Here is a 16,620-nt window from a genome sequence, read left to right on the forward strand (position 1 = left end):
TGTCAGAGTAAAGAAATCCAAATATTTAAGAAAGAGATTAATATTCTGCAATCACTGTATTCACTCACACAACATTTTGCTTTTTTCTGACATCAATGGAAGAAATTACGCGTGTGTGAGCTCACGCACACACGCTTTTGTGTGTGTGTGTGTGTGTGTGTGTGTGTGTGTGTGTGTGTGTGTGTGTGTGTGTGTGTTTGAAGTTGTATTTGCACGCTTTAGTTAAGTGAATGTAAAGAAAAGAAAAAAAAAGCACCAGTAATAGACTATGTAGAAAGATCGATATTGACATGGGCTGTTGAGGGATAATTGACGCTTTTCAAGGATGTAGTTATCTACTTACATGCACCGCACTAAACGGCTCTTGGAGGACACAGGAGGACACTACTGCAGATATATAAAGGCTGAGGAGTGTGTAGACTCCGTGTCCAGTCAAGATGGAGAGGCGGCACTTTGCTCTGCTGGCCGTCCTGGCGGCGCTTTGCGAGGTAACTTTGTCATATACCAACATAACCTTGTAAATTCTTTAGATTCTTGACAGTAATGAATGGTGTGGATTTCTTTCGTTTGTGTAAGATATAAGAGTATGCCTGAAGTAAAATTTTTGCCCTTCTGCCTCTTTGCCTGTGTGTGTGTGTGTGTGTGTGTGTGTGTGTGTGTGTGTGTGTGTGTGTGTGTGTGTGTGTGTGTGTGTGTGTGTGTGTGTGTGTGTTGTGTGTGTGTATGTGTGTGTGTCTAAGTGAATGTGTGTTATATTTAGATGCATCTTTTATAAAAGTCTCCAGATTTCATCTGAAAGTAGAATGCAAGAATTAAGATTTTGACAGGTGTGAGCCATGAAAGAGCACTTGATTAGTAAATGCACTTTATAATTTTATATATGTAGACGTTCACTAAATATAAATAGGAAAAAAGAAAAATAATCCTACGCTTGATTTGGGTATATAAGGATTAATTTTCCGGTTTGTCAATACTAATGCTCAGCGAATGTGTGGTACGGCTCTCAGGTAGTGTTCGGCAGCGTGGTGGACGGAATCAAGAGGCAGGAGACAACGCTGGAGTGTGGAGACGTTCTCAAGCTTGACTTCACGGACATAATACCGACTGTCCATTGTTCTTTGCCGTGTCCTGATATGAACGTAAGTTTCGCCAGAACAAAGAATCCAATGACACCGAATTTAGTGACACTGTCGACCTGCTTGACAAATCTGTCCGCCTGATTGTACCACCGCAGACGATTGCCGTCGGACCGGTCTTCAAGCGAGAGGCTCGTCTGGACGAGTATGGGTTGATGGTACGGCAGGAGTACGGCGAGAACGGCACGGTGACTTGCTTGCTTGTCGATGTCATTTCAGGTCAGTTTGTCTCTAAAAAAGTATTCGCCATTAGAAATTTTCCAAGAAAAAAATCATCGTTGATATAAACGGAACATTATTTGTTATTAAATGGCCATTGTGAAAAGAGACGTACAGTATTTTTGGGGCAGATGTTCACGACCGTTGCTACTACTGCTGCAGTAATCCCGCGATCATAGAAATACGGATGTCATGAGGGTGCAGGATGTCCAGGAATGTAAAATACTATCAGGAGAAGTGCAATGCCACCACCAGTAACGATGATTTTCTTAGGTCCAAGTCCTGGTATACGGCACAATAGAAATCTCGATGTCAAGCCTCATCTGTTGACAATTTGAATAGATTGGCTGCTTGGCTCTCGCTGACAAAATAGTTGCATCAAACTTAATGACTCTGCAACATTAGGAAATTGTCAAGTAACCTATCACATTATATCTTTATATCTAATTGTCTCATTTACCGAAATCTGGTATAAGACAGGACACTTTCAGGAAGGATCAGAATCGTACCTGACCTTCTTTTTGTTTCTTTCTTTTTCTGTTAGACTCTCTCGCTCTACAGTCATCTCTCCAGGCTGAGGCTTGTGATTCAGTGCCTCCTTTCACTGAGGGCTCTACTGTGTCATCTACCGCTGCCACTGAGGGCTCTACTTTGTCAACAACCACTGTCACAGGAGGCTCTAGTGTGTCAACAACCACTGGCAGTGAAAGCTCTACTGTGTCACCAACCACTGCCACTGAGGGCTCTACTGTGTCAACAACCACTGCCACTGAAGGCTCTACTGTGTCACCAACCTCTGCCACTGAGGGCTCTACTGTGTCAACAACCACTGCCACTGAGGGCTCTACTGTGTCACCAACCACTGCCACTGAGGGCTCCACGGTGTCACCAACCACTGTCACTGGAGGCTTATCTGCCGACACTACTATCATTGCAGACTGCGCCGATAACATGGACACTACTGAGTCTGTTTCTGGCGATGAACAAAGCCAACACATTACCAATCCATCTTCCAGTGTGACAACTCCGTCCCCAACAAGCCTTCCTACCACTACCACCACCACGCCTCGGTACAAGTGCCCCAGTGACTTTGAGAGCTTCAATAATTCCTGCTACCACGTGTCTGTTGAGGAGGGTACGTGGGAGGACGGGAGGATTTATTGTGCGCTTAAGAACAGCAAATACGTCACCATTACCAATGATGACGAGTTCTATTACGTAATAAGTAAGTAACGCCAGCTGAAATTGACAGTTGTTTTTCTCCATGGTTGATGATATGGTGTGCAATAATGATAGTGGTGAATGTATGGGGTATATTTGATTGTATTCTTGTCCGCCTTGGCCACTATCTTCAATATTTGCTCCTTCATGTAGGCCTTCTGAGCACAGACACTTGGATTGGCCTCAACGACAGAGAAAATGAAGGTTTCTTTATCTGGGATTCCGACGGCACTGCTATCGATTACGAAATGTGAGTAAAGTATTTTCTTCTTTTTTCTATATTAAAAATCATATTTTGAGGATTATATCTAAAGCTATGATTTCCTTTACCTTAATTTTACAATATTTCATTTGGTAATATTGAACTATGCGTTCACTGTTGTGTACGTGCTCATGTAATATCAAATTCTTCCTTATAGATTTAAAGAACTGAAATATCTCATTGAAATGGAATACTGAATTCTTCTAATATTTTGTTTATTGTTTGTGTTGTCGCTAGATATTTTTGTAGAGCTATTTTCTTGTAAAAAATATACGAAAGGATTTTACCTGTATGTTTGGCCTTTTCTAAGTCTCGTTTAAAGAGACGGCAATGTAATAATGAATCGACATCAGAATGCAGACGAGATTCAGTGATAATAAAAAAATACCACTCAGATATAACAATTGTACAGAACTCTGCTTCAGAAGTATTATGAAGTTCATGCGCATTAGCTAATGATATTCATGAGCAGTGTTTTTTTCAATATTTCTCTTTTCAGCGTTTCTGTTTTATATTAATTGCTTCCCCGCTCTCTAACAATAGATTTCCGCCTTTAGTATTGACAAAGCGTTCACTGGGACTCATACGAGCATGTTCACCAATATTACCCACTTAGATTATTTGTTTTGCTCACTAATTATCCAGAACAGATTGCTTTCGTGCCCTGCTCTTCCCCTGCTTGGGCCTCACCGCGAATACTCCATGACGTAAAGGATTAAGCGCAACGGGGAAGAATAGGGAACTGCGTAGACTCGATGTGTTTGCGAGTACCTGAGGAGAATGCCTCCATAATTTAAGAGTAATCTTTTGCGCCTCACTTTTTAAGCCTTTCTTTGGGATATACATCATTTCACCACACTGAGAAATAGCTACGTAAAGTGTCCTCAGGAAACATGAGGAGGACAAGGATTTAGATAATAGATTTTTACATTGTCTGGCTAGTAAAAGGAATGAAAAGAGATTCCTAAGAATGATTTGTGATTAAGGGGAATATGTATCGGTAGCAGTGCAATGGAAGAAAAAATACTGAAGATGACATTTCTCTGTGTGTAGTCAAAAGGATTATCCAAAATTGGAGACGATAACTGTCTTGAAACCTCATTCTTGCAGCATTTCAAGTCGAAGCGAATTACTGCCACTTCAAGATCTAAAAATCCTGTAAATACATATCGGTGCGAAGGAAAAATACGATTCTATTAAATTATGGAAATGTGCTGTATGCGAATTATTGTTTGTAATACCCAGGTTTGCCTTCGGAGAGCCAAACAACGGTATACTTTACAGCGAGGATTGCGTCGAGATGCGCGAGGGGAAAGGCTTCATGTGGAACGACGAGGGTTGTGAGTCCTGGAGAAGGTATGGAGCTCAGGAACTTATATTGTACTTACCCTTTCTTGCAGTTGGAAAGCTTGTTATTTTGCATCCTAAGTAAGAGTATTGATTTTTTTTTTGCATGTGTTTGTAAAAGTAAGAGGAAAGTTTGAGTTAAGAAGTCTTTACCACATGATCCTACTTAATTTTCAGTCATATTAGTTTAATTGTGAGACGCAAGTACGGTATGTTTATTTTGCATCATGGCCAAAATAGTTAACGTTTTCCATTCTTTTTTTTTTTTTTGGTACGTGTTTGTTTAGTTTAGTTATGAGACTTAGGTACGGCATGTTTATTTTGCGTCATGGCCAAAAAATAGTCAGCGTTTTCCATTTTTTTTTTTTTTTTGGCACGTGTTTGTTTTAAGTAAAAAGAAACGAGGAAGGTAGCAAGTCTTTACTACATAACATAACTACTTTAAATGTGACTCAACTTTCAGACAATCTGCTTCACTCAGGAGACATTGTACTAAACCACTTTCAATATTTTCCTGAACGTATTGTCAGCTCTTAAATATCAGTTTTTGTTTTCCTTGTAGACTTCTTGTGGCGCGCCTGTCTGTTGACGTAAACCTGTTTGTTCCCCATTAACCTCAGTGGTCTTGGTCCTTTCCTTCTCTTAATAGAGCCACGACGAACTCCTCTGCTCTCTCTCTCTCTCTCTCTCTCTCTCTCTCTCTCTCTCTCTCTCTCTCTCTCTCTCTCTCTCTCTCTCTCTCTCTCTCTCTCTCTCTCTCTCTCTCTCTCTCTCTCTCTCTCTCTCTCTCTCTCAATAATCTCAGTTCCTTTACACGTGAATTTTGCAAGTTTTGAATTGGAAGATGTGGATTGAAAGTGTTGGTGAAATGTAACACAAGTACACAAATCCAAGTGTGCACATATTGCATGTGTGTGTTAGGAAGGTTTTTATTGTTCCCGCTGCTAATTTTGGTGTAATGTTCGCTCAGTGTTGTATTTATGAATTTAGAGAGAGAGAGAGAGAGAGAGAGAGAGAGAGAGAGAGAGAGAGAGAGAGAGAGAGAGAGAGAGAATGTGTGTGTGTGTGTGTGTGTGTGTGTGTGTGTGTGTGTGTTTTGTGTTTATGTGCGTACAGACAACTAAATTAACTCACTTTTCATGCACTACGTCTGCCAGATTTGCTTGTGAAGTGAGTCCAACTCAGTACCGACGATAAACCATCTGAATCACCACTCAAAGTCCTGAAAATTGGCCAACATTGAGAAAATACGTACTTCAAACAACTTCACATCCTAATAACAACAAAAACAACAACAAAAACTGTAGTAATGGAAAACACCAAGAAGCAAAGTTCGAAGATTATTAAGTTCCTTCCACCAAGAAATGAACATCCCAATTTATAGAAGAGTGATTATCATGAATAGATCGGAGAAATGGAATCTGCAACAAACAACATCCAGAGGTTTTAAATTCCACAAAAGCACACTATAAGAATGGACTGAGAGGTTTAAGATACAGAAACGCCAATTTTTCCATAAACTACTTGGTCCTTTCCTGTCCGTACTGGCAGCTCAGTACGATTTTTTTTCCTTAGTTTTTGTTGCTCTTAACGTCTTACATAATAAAAATGTCATGTAGCAGGAGCAGGCTAGAGGAAGACTAACACCAAGACGCAACTGACGCTCCTCAATTCTAGTTATAAAAAGATAGGAGTATCTGGCTTGCTTTTACTTCTGCCTGGCCACAATACATCATATTGACTGCAGTGCTGTAAGGAAACTTTTTCTTAGAACGTTTTCATGGCGCACCTCCGCAATACCTATATTGAATCTCTGTTGGAATTCATACAAAATTCATATTTCCCAATGTCTGTTCTGATGGGAATTTGCAATAAAACAACTATCTTCTCACGAGACTTTTTGTGATGGATGTGAAATATGATGGTATTGTAATATTTGAAATCTAAAGTCAAAGAAGAAATGTAACAAACACAATCAGGTGAATGACAAATGCTTACGAAAAAAAATGGTGAAGGCTGAAGACAGTATAAAGATGTTGAATGAATATTGGATCACATACTTATTTTACCTGACGTATTATTCTTTCTGGTAATGATACATAGGTCTAAGTTAATGAAGATGACCGGCTTCTGTCAAATGTATTAAGGGATAAAAAGAAACATGACCCACTGTGAAACTTATCTTGGTGATATACTATATACTGAGACCCATTAACTCCTTTGGTTAGTTTTCATGAAGAGAGTTGAAATGAAGTATAGTTGTAGCAATAGGAAAGCTATAGTTTAGATTACACATAGCTGTTACCAAAATAGTGGATCTCCTCTCCTCTTACTTTTTGCTGCATGGACACTAGAATTGCATAGGCAGCGCAGTCAGCCGAAATGAAGGCTTTTTGAGCACAGGTACTGATTGAGAGAAGCGAAAAAGACGGGTAAAGCGATACACGGAAAGAATGAGATAATTAACCAACAGCAATAAAACTATAGACATGGCTTAATTGGCGCAGGTGAATAGTGACACGACCACACAACTCCTGGACGATTCCCCAGCACGGCGCGCCCTGCTGCTCGCCCCACCTGATACCGCTACGGCTGCCCATATTTACAAGGACCCAAACGACCTCCCTTGCTGACATTCATTATCCTTACCGTGCCTGCTCGCGAGGAACACTGCTCCACCATTCCAGCCATGCTCCGCACCTGTCCTTCCTTGTTACCAGGCTTACGATCTCGGCCACGTCGCCTCCTGCACAAACTTCGTCAATTGAGTGAATCTGCAACTATAATGTGAATTCCACTAGTCGATGGCCAGGCCTAACGGAAAACTTCCTCCGACACGCTCCAATTTTCACTGATCGTCTAAACTGCCTGGGCGCTTCTGTGGCGAAAAAGAGAGGCGGAGGCTGTCGTCCACACTTTACACAGAAACTAACCTTTTACTTTCGTATTTTTCGTCCGTCGTAATATTTTTTTTTTTTTTTTACTCGTTCACGTTTCAATTCTACATTTCATTTTTTTTCGCTCCAGGTGTACACTGCCACCTTTCCCTCAGCCATCTTAAACAAACGACGCTGAATTTCATTGTAATTAGATGAGCGGAGCAACACCCAAAGATAAACACGCTCGTTTTCCGCCGCCCACTGTCTGATGCTCACTGCTCCTGCTGAGGTCTCGTGACACTGCCTAAGGATCGGCATTGGGAAAATAGTCCTTAATGGGTCGCAACACTCCCCAGAAAACCCCGTACTATTTTGTAGAAAGAGAGAGAGAGAGAGAGAGAGAGAGAGAGAGAGAGAGAGAGAGAGAGAGAGAGAGAGAGAGAGAGAGAGAGAGAGAGAGAGAGAGAGAGAGAGAGAGAGAGAGAGAGAGAGAGAGAGAGAGAGAGAGAGAGATCTGTGAAGGAAAAAAAATAGACATTCCCAAAAAACGACCAGAGGAAACTGAAGCAACACGAGGCACAAAGAGTGGGACCTTTGACTGTGGCACTGTGGGCGTTCATTTACCTCCCTGCTCTCCTTGGACGTTGCTGATGAGTGCGTGGCGACTGTGACCTCCCATCCTTCCCTCGTGAAAGCAGGTTGCAGGTGGAAAGCTTGTAGTCTGAACATGTTTTACAAGTACGTTAATTTTATTCTATGAGAGGTATTTATTTATTCATTTATTTATTTATCTGTTTTATTTATCTATTTCATTTATCTATTTATCTATATTCGTTTTGTGTGCATGTGTGTGTGTGTGTGTGTGTGTGTGTGTGTGTGTGTTTGTTCATGAAATCAGGTGAACAAGGAATATAGAGCTATCATAATCAGAATACACGATCTGTTCCGCTATGAGCAAATAGTCTGTTGCACGTGCATGTGTGTGTGTGTGTGTGTGTGTGTGTGTGTGTGTGTGTGTGTGTGTGTGTGTGTGTGTGTGTGTGTGTGTGTGTGCCTGGAATGCTGAGAACTATTTCATGGTTCAGAATATACGAGGGTGAGCCTTTAGTCAATCTCAGGAGCTCAAAAGTGCCGTCAATTCTCAGTGTTCTCCCCCTCCCCAAAAAGAATGAATGGAAAAAAGCGACAGAAAGGGAAAAAAATACACTTTCATTCACAGGCAAGAGCGAGAGCACGAACGAAGTGTCTGATGAATTAGTGGAACTGGAAAAAAGGTAACCTCTCAAAAATTACGTTCTTTACATTGCTCAAAACAAGAGGAGTGGAAATGTTTGCAGTGTTCCGAATATTCGTGTCTCTGTGTGTACTTGTGTGTGTGTGTGTGTGTGTGTGTGTGTGTGTGTGTGTGTGTGTGTGTGTGTGTGTGTGTGTGTGTGTGTGTGTGTGTGTGTGTGTGTGTGTGTGTGTGTGTGTGTGTGTGTGTGTGTGTGTGTGTGTGTGTGTGTGTGTGTGTGTGTGAAATGGTAAAACAATACATGTGGGCTAATGAAATAAATAAATAAACGGATCAACAAAGATAGATTCAATAAATAAAAATGATTTGTTAGAATTTTAGTTTTTCATCTCTCTCTCTCTCTCTCTCTCTCTCTCTCTCTCTCTCTCTCTCTCTCTCTCTCTCTCTCTCTCTCTCTCTCTCTCTCTCTCTCTCTCTCTCTCTCTCTCTCTCTCTCTCTCTCTCTCTCTCTCTCTCTCTCTCTCTCTCTCTCTCTCTCTCTCTCTCTCTCTCTCTCTCTCTCTCTCGTCGAGTCACTTTGGTGGAAGTCTTAACGATGCCTTTCGTGCGCCTTGGCAAAATAAATGATTCTCTCAAGTGCCTCCTAGACGTGTGTAAAAGGAGCAATTAAGCCATTTTGCAAGGGTGAACTTTCTGCAAAGATTATAAATGCGCCTTCTGGATCTCGCACCGAACAATTCTTAATATTAAATTCAGTCGAACCTAAAACACAACACACCGTCCGTGACTTGTAAATGATTTGCGTTGTTTGTGTCAAGGCTACTAGGAATCAATACAACGCTAATTATTGCAAGCTTTTGTCGTAAAGACGGTGAATACTATTTTGATGAAATATTCAAGCTAAACTTTTCTAATGGATGGTAATTTCTGTCAGAGTGATGGCTGGCTTTCTCAAGTTTGTGAGGACATTTTTCTTTCTGTGTTTAAGATGAGTTGCATTAAGACTGGCAACCCGGTCAATGCGAGATCTTCAAGTGTCGAGACTTTGGTCAGTTCTGTAGGCGAAGGGTGCCTGATGACGAACATGACTTCAGGTATAAGGCAATCCTCGAGCAGACCTTGCCATTTAACGAAAGTTTTTCTATATTACTTGTAATGTACTTGCAGGATTTATCAGTAAAAAGAGTGGTGTGTGTTTTTTTAAAGGTTTGGGGACATTCTGTGATTTTATAATAACCATACTATCTGTGAAAACACTGTTAAGACGTGTTGCAGTCATGAACTTGGTAACACTTATGGGACGTGGTGTAAGTATCGAAGAGTAACTAGTGACGATCGTGACTTCACTCGTAAGGTAGTTATCGTGCAGAACTTGCCATTTAAAGAAATTTTTTTTCATATTACTTGTAATGTACATGTAGAATTTATCTGTAAAAAGAGTGGTGTTTTTTTTTTTTTTTTTTTAAAGGTTTGGGGACATTCTGTGATTTTATGTTAAATATACTATATGTGAAAACACCGTTAGGACGTATTGCAGGCATGAAGTTGGTAACACTTATGGAACGTGGTGTAAGTATCGGTAAAAAAATCATGGACTAGTAACTATCATTAATATAGGAGCTGACACTTGTAGAATCTCATAGTGATCTTAGCGGCGTGCCCCGAAACGAATGCCATTATGACTCTGCACCTCGGGATTTGATGCGTGCCGGAATTCAAAAGACGCCTGCAACTTCCTGTAGGGCCTGATGAAGGTTTGTCACTTATTCATGAGAATGTTTACCACGGAAGTCATTTAAAGAACGTTCTAGCTGGGACTCACTAGAATACAGGATCGTCCCGTGACACAAGAAATAAATATCACAGAATATGTAGTTATGAAAAGTATTAGAAAGTTAGGAATAGATATATAGATTACGGTTATCAGCAGCCGTGTTTTCTCGTTCCTGATTGTGGAGGAGCTGCTTATATTAATTAGGATGTGAACAATTTTGATACATCAGTTTTGAAATCTAAGTCAAATCATCAGCATTAGCAACAACAATACTCAATATAATGTTAGTTGCGCATTGCTTTGTGGGGCCACGTAAATGCATGGAAATGATGCCTTGCCCTTTTTTGTTTTTTCTATGACACAGAAGTAAGCTTGATTTAGATAAAAAAAAAAAAAAAAAAAATATATATATATATATATATATATATATATATATATATATATATATATATATATATATATATATATATATATATATATATATATATATATATATATATATATATATATATATATATATATATATATATATATATATATATATATATATATATATATATATATATATATATAAATGTAATGCACTATGTTACTGAAATATAAGAACTGATCGTCAAAGCTTCATATTGACAATATTTCTAACTAACAAAACAACAATTAACAAGACTTTTATTAACAAACGTGATTATGAAAAACTCTTAGATTCACAAGGCTAATCAAAAGGATATTATTGCTGACGAATTTGTTAAAAAACGTGACTAACCAGCCGTATAAGCAACAAAGCTTTCTAGTTAGCAAAACTTTTGATGCTTTAATAGAAGATATAGAAACTCATCAACAAACTAAAAAAAAAAAAAACTTATGCACTTCCAACACATAAGCTCAATGCATACTTCTGAATTAACGTCCATTTACCTGACACAACTCTCTGCACGGAATCGATGCTTGTTACCTGGATTGCCTCCTCAATATAACTATTTTTACACAGATATGCGGCTCAATTTGCTGAAGATCGATGCTGGTTATTGGGTCGTGCGCAGAAAATAAACACCTGAATTAGTGAAAACAGTTGGGAAGTCTTACTAGGTTTATAGCATAGAAGAGCTAATCGAGTCTGCGAAATGGTTTACTGTGCTGGGAGGCAGTTCAGTAATAACCTTACACTGAGAGGAACCGGAGAAAGGAAGTTGAAGGATGAGGAGAGACTATGCTTTCATGAATGTGTGTGTGTGTGTGTGTGTGTGTGTGTGTGTGTGTGTAGATGGACGATAGATAAGTATATAGGCAAACGAATAGATAGAAAGATACATCGGCGGTTAAATGATATGGATAGATGCACTATTTACTGTACACATTGATAGAAAAGGGTATAGACAGGCAGACACATAGACAGACGGATAAATGGTATAGATAGACGCACTATTTAAACTTGCATTCTGTCCTGATACCTCGAGCTTCAGTTACTGCACAAAAAGTGTCAGCTGTCTAGAGGGGACAATATATTTCCCAGATTTAGGTCAAAGGCGTGTGTGTGTGTGTGTGTGTGTGTGTGTGTGTGTGTGTGTGTGTGTGTGTGTGTGTGTGTGTGTGTGTGTGTGTGTGTGTGTGTGTGTGTGTGTGTGTGTGTGTTCGTTCATTAAAATGCATACAATATATGTAAATAGAACATGTTCGAGGAAAAATGTAGAAGAGAACATTTCTCCTGATCAGACGATGATATGTTGGCTCGATGGTTGAAAATAGTAATAACCTTAACCACGTGTATATCTGTTTGTCTCTCTAATTATCCATTCATCTGCATTTAGTATCCATAGACATCTATCCATATGTATCTATTTCTGTAACTTTACAATTATTTGTATATGTCTATCTTTCTTTCAGTAGGTATCTGTCTATAGGAACCTTTTCTCATAAGATTTACTAAAAGTTGCTAGAGAAGAAAATAAATTGTGTTTTATGATTACATCCACAAATGATTGAATGGTTTGCATCATTCGCTTTTAACCAATACACACAGATTAATATCAAAATGTAGAACACAGGAGTATTTGTTGAACAATTTAAATAAGACTTCTTATGGTTCAGTATACACATAAAAGCAGGAAAATTCTTCTGTTAAATCTTAAACATGATTTTTTATTCTTAGATTGCAAGTACGTGTATCAACAGAGGAGTTTCATTACGGATTTAGGGGTGTTCATTATAGTTTTCCCATCTGCCTCCACATCATATGACTGGATCAAATGAGCCAAACCTTCGTATCAAAAACAATGCATGCTTTGTGTGTTGCCGTTCCCGCATTTCCATAACTGTTAATCCTGAACACATTTTACCCTTGTTGCAATTTTTGATAATAGATGGGAAATAAAAAGAAGGGAATACGTAAATCTTAGTTGTTCTGTTGTACTGATAATTTACCGAACCGTATGACGAGGCCGCCGTGGTACAGTGGAGCCATGCGCGCTTTGGGGTCCGAGGGGTATCCAAGCGCACGGGTTCGAATCCTGTCCACGGTCCGAGTGTAGGTTGGGCTTCCTCACTGGGGGCAACGGTGTCCTAGCGGGTGGGCTTTGAGATAGGAGGTACCCCAAAAAGTACACCCCTTAACCCATAAATTCCCGTGAAAAGCCCACATGGTAAAAAATAATAATAATAACTTGTATAAAAATCTTGAGGGTGACAGTGTCTCTCTTTTGGGGTAGAAGTGTTGACGTTTTTTGTCATCATTCATATAAGTTTTGATTTACTTCCAGATCATTTTCTCTCGCTCCTTTCTTTTTTCTTCCTTCCTTTCTGCTTCCTTTCCTTCCTTCTTTCCTTCCTTCCTTCCTTCCTTCCTTCCTTCCTTCCTTTATTCCTTCCTTCCTTCTTTCCTTCTTTATTTCGTTTTCCACGTACTACAATGTCTTTACTATTTTTGGCATTTCTCCTTTAAATCAACTAAACTATGAATGTATTCAAAAATACATCTCAGAAATATTTTATTGAATTGTAAAAGATTCAAATCAAATCACCTTTCCACAACCAAGCATTTCTGTGGTTGAGATTGAGCGGTGAATTGCTCTTCCAGTACAGCATAAATGTGTGACGAGAACGAGGAAGCCTTTGACTCTCCGATCGCTCTTAAAGTATTAGCGAATGCACCGCCGCGTCCGTGATGCAATACAGGCTGCAGTTAGTGATACGGAAGACCAATTTGAAAGCGTGCGGTGACTTGGTTTTGTGAATTAATGTACGTAGCGTCGCTTCGAATGTAAAAATTGAATGACAGTTGTAAGGAAGGTATAGAGAGGTCAAAATGGTAGAAGATATAACAACAATAAGAATATCAACGACAACAACAACAGCAACAACAACAACAACAACAACAACAACAACAACAACAACAACAACAACAACAACCACAACAACAACAATAACAACTACTACTACTACTACCATACTACTACTATTACTACTACTACTACTACTACTACTACTACTACTACTACTACTACTACTACTACTACTACTACTGTAATCACTACAGAATATGATCATTAATTTATCTTTAACCCTCTGAAACTTGTAGTCCTTTGGTATACTTGGGAGAAGGTTGAATGATTTTGATTCCTTCAGTACCATGGCGCGTTTTAATATTCTCTCTGGTTTCTATTTAGTGATCTTATACAGATTCAGAAACTTATGTAGGGATTAGAATAGTAAAGACTCTGGCCATTAATCTTCTGACCCCATAGACCCTTTCTAATCTACGTAAAATCGCCCAATCATACCCAAAACTGATGGTAAGAATACGTTCCAGTACTGAAGGGGTTAAAGAGCTTTATGGCCGCTCTCTTACTAATGAATCAGATATGTATTGTGTGAAGCAGTATTAAGTGTCTAGTTTCGTGTAGTTATGATTTACAGTATTCTAACAAAATTCGAAAGGTTAACAGATAAGGAGAGACATGCTTAATACTTAATATTAACTGTGAGTAGCTAAAAAGACTTAACATTATTAGTTAAACAGATCAAAGGGCTTAACATGTAAAGAGGCTTGATACTGGAAACAGAACAAAATACTGAGCACCGAAGTAAGTGTTGAATGTTACTCGAGTACTTACCGTGACTGCATAGTACCGTAACATGCTACATTGCCGCACATGCACAGAACTGACTGCTCAAGCGTTGCGTATATCTAATGCTGGTGAGATTCAGTGTTCCGGGAGCGTGAAGGTAAAGTGCTTGCTTTTTAATGTGGTGTTAGCGGGGAAATTAAGAGCGATTAACATACATTTGGCCAATCTAAAACTCCTTTCTGCCACTGTAATGCTCAAGAAGTCCTTTAAAACGCTAAACATACGTGCACTATCTGTTCTTAATGTGTACGTGCGCTCCAGCGTCGTGAGGTTACAGGAAATAAGTGTGACGTAGTGCTATCCCTTATTTCTAGCGTGTTTTGTTATTATGATCTTAATCCTATGATCTTTTATAGTATTCTTTTAACATATCAAAGGACATGTAACTAAAGGAGAAACTCTTGACACAGTGAAAAGTAGATGTAGTATTCTCTAAAATCACTGCATACTAATCAAAATAGATACGAAACATTTATGATACTAGGACTAGAAGCGATTTACTGCAGTATCTCCTCACTACACCCATTCCTATACTGTATTCTACTCTAAAGTGGCTCCTGGGTTCCAAACACATTATAGCTTACAGATGATAAGATTGATTTGATGTGAATAATACTTGCTTTCTGTTGATGAGCACACTTATCACAGGGACAGCTCACGGTTTTCCTCAAGATGTGACAACCACGCATTCCCCGGGACACCATTAGGACCCAAATCCAGGAACCATTTTAGAGTGGACGGGGGTATAGTCATGATGTAAAAGCTCGCTAGTGTGGTGATTGTAGTGTTGCCATTACTCTCTGTTTCAACCTCCTCTTATCGCTTGCGTCATTTTCACGCGTTACTTTTATTATTGCTGCGTGGAAATCATGCAGCCATTACGTTTTGGTAGAGATATTGTTAACCTGATCATTGCAGCAGTTAGTGGCGATGGTCTGGTGCTGAAAGTTACCAGTGAACTTTGCTGTAAGAGTGAATGTGTGTGTGGTTAGTGATTAAAGTTATAAAGTGGCTTGAAAGGGGGAGTGATGTCGTGCTAAGAGATTGATGAAGTGTTATTTAGGGCAGCTGTTCATTACGTGGACTTTGATTTGTTAGTATTGTTGTTTCTGTTACTGTTACTTTTTTTCTGATTTTGCTACTACTACTACTACTACTACTACTACTACTACTACTACTACTACTACTACTACTACTACTACTACTACTACTACTACGACTACTACTACCACTACTACTAAACTTCAGGTCACAGTCCACGGGTGCCGTTAGACCAGATGTTACAGCCCGTCCAGGCAGAACGCTCATGATGGCACGAACATTTTGAAGGGTCATGACACTCATTTGTTCCAAACCTCCACTTAAACGAAGAGAGAGAGAGAGAGAGAGAGAGAGAGAGAGAGAGAGAGAGAGAGAGAGAGAGAGAGAGAGAGAGAGAGAGAGAGAGAGAGAGAGAGAGAGAGAGAGAGAGAGAGAGAGAGAGAGAGAGAGAGAGAGAGAGAGAGAGGAAACTAATTGTCATTAATGTTAAGTGAGATGAGAAATATGACAGCTGTTTTGAAACTTAGGAATATGAGATGCGAAAAGAACGAAAATGATAAGTGAGTTGGTGTTTAAGAGTAAAAGTATTCTGGCATTTGTGATCGTCATGCAACCAAGAGCATAAGATGGTAAGGAAAGGTGCAAGAAACCATTAGACCTACATGTGGCAGTCCCTGTATGAACAATACCTATCTACATCCACTTATCTTTCCCATCCATAAATTTGTCTATCTTTTTAACCCCTTCACTACTGGGATACATTTTACCTTGTGTTTTGGGTATTATTAAACAATTTGATTTACATTAGGAAGAGTTTATGGAGGTCAGAAGATTAATGGCTAGAGTTTTCACTGTTTCAATCCACATATATGTTTCTGAAGTTGTATAAGATCACCAAATAGTTAGCAAAATGAATATGAAAATGCGTCATGGTACTGAAGGGGTGAAAGCTCCCTAATGATTCGCCACTAACAACCTAATCATGGAGTCTGTTCCATTCATCCACCATTTTATTTGAGAACCATTTCCTTCCTCTCTCTTTCTGTGATTTAAGTGTTTTATGCTTGAACCTGTTTTTGTCTTATCATGATAATTTCTTCAGACACCACCTTAAAAATTTCCATTTCATTACTGCAGTAGTTTTTGTTATAGCTGCTGATTAAACTCCCTCTCCCCAAAACAGAAAAAAAAAAAAATCGTCGCTGCTGCAATGATGTTAAAGACCAGGTGTGTTAGTAGAGATTTCATTGCAGTATTACCGCCCGCGGAAAAAAAGTAACACAAAAGTCGCTGTATTAACCGTTTATAAATTCTGAACCTGCTGGAGTGAAACATTTCCTCCCAAGATAGACTGGCAGCTCGCAGAAAATTTTGGTAGCGTGTCAG

At 39.3% G+C, this 16,620-nt stretch overlaps 1 protein-coding gene across 1 annotated transcript; it reads left to right on the forward strand.

Moving 5' to 3' along the window:
* The first annotated feature begins 379 nt into the window (after positions 1 to 379).
* On the forward strand, positions 380 to 6,230 carry LOC123504061 (aggrecan core protein-like). The gene is made up of 7 exons (XM_045254328.1): positions 380 to 488; positions 1,008 to 1,139; positions 1,235 to 1,355; positions 1,900 to 2,580; positions 2,730 to 2,826; positions 4,084 to 4,194; positions 5,343 to 6,230. Exons 1-7 carry the CDS (start codon positions 438 to 440, stop codon positions 5,380 to 5,382), a joined length of 1,233 nt encoding a protein of 410 aa, XP_045110263.1. The 5' UTR covers positions 380 to 437; the 3' UTR covers positions 5,383 to 6,230.
* The last annotated feature ends 10,390 nt before the right edge of the window (positions 6,231 to 16,620 follow it).

Source organism: Portunus trituberculatus, chromosome 15 (genome assembly GCF_017591435.1).
Source record: "Portunus trituberculatus isolate SZX2019 chromosome 15, ASM1759143v1, whole genome shotgun sequence".
Classification (NCBI taxonomy): domain Eukaryota; kingdom Metazoa; phylum Arthropoda; class Malacostraca; order Decapoda; family Portunidae; genus Portunus; species Portunus trituberculatus.

What these genes read in the sequence shown, in the direction of transcription:
- LOC123504061 (XM_045254328.1), top strand. Translation starts at nt 438, where the DNA reads ATGGAGAGGCGGCACTTTGCTCTGCTGGCCGTCCTGGCGGCGCTTTGC. An exon ending in TCCTGGCGGCGCTTTGCGAG is followed by an intron (nt 489 to 1,007) that starts GTAACTTTGTCA and finishes TACGGCTCTCAG; the next exon opens with GTAGTGTTCGGCAGCGTGGT. An exon ending in CGAGTTCTATTACGTAATAA is followed by an intron (nt 2,581 to 2,729) that starts GTAAGTAACGCC and finishes TCCTTCATGTAG; the next exon opens with GCCTTCTGAGCACAGACACT.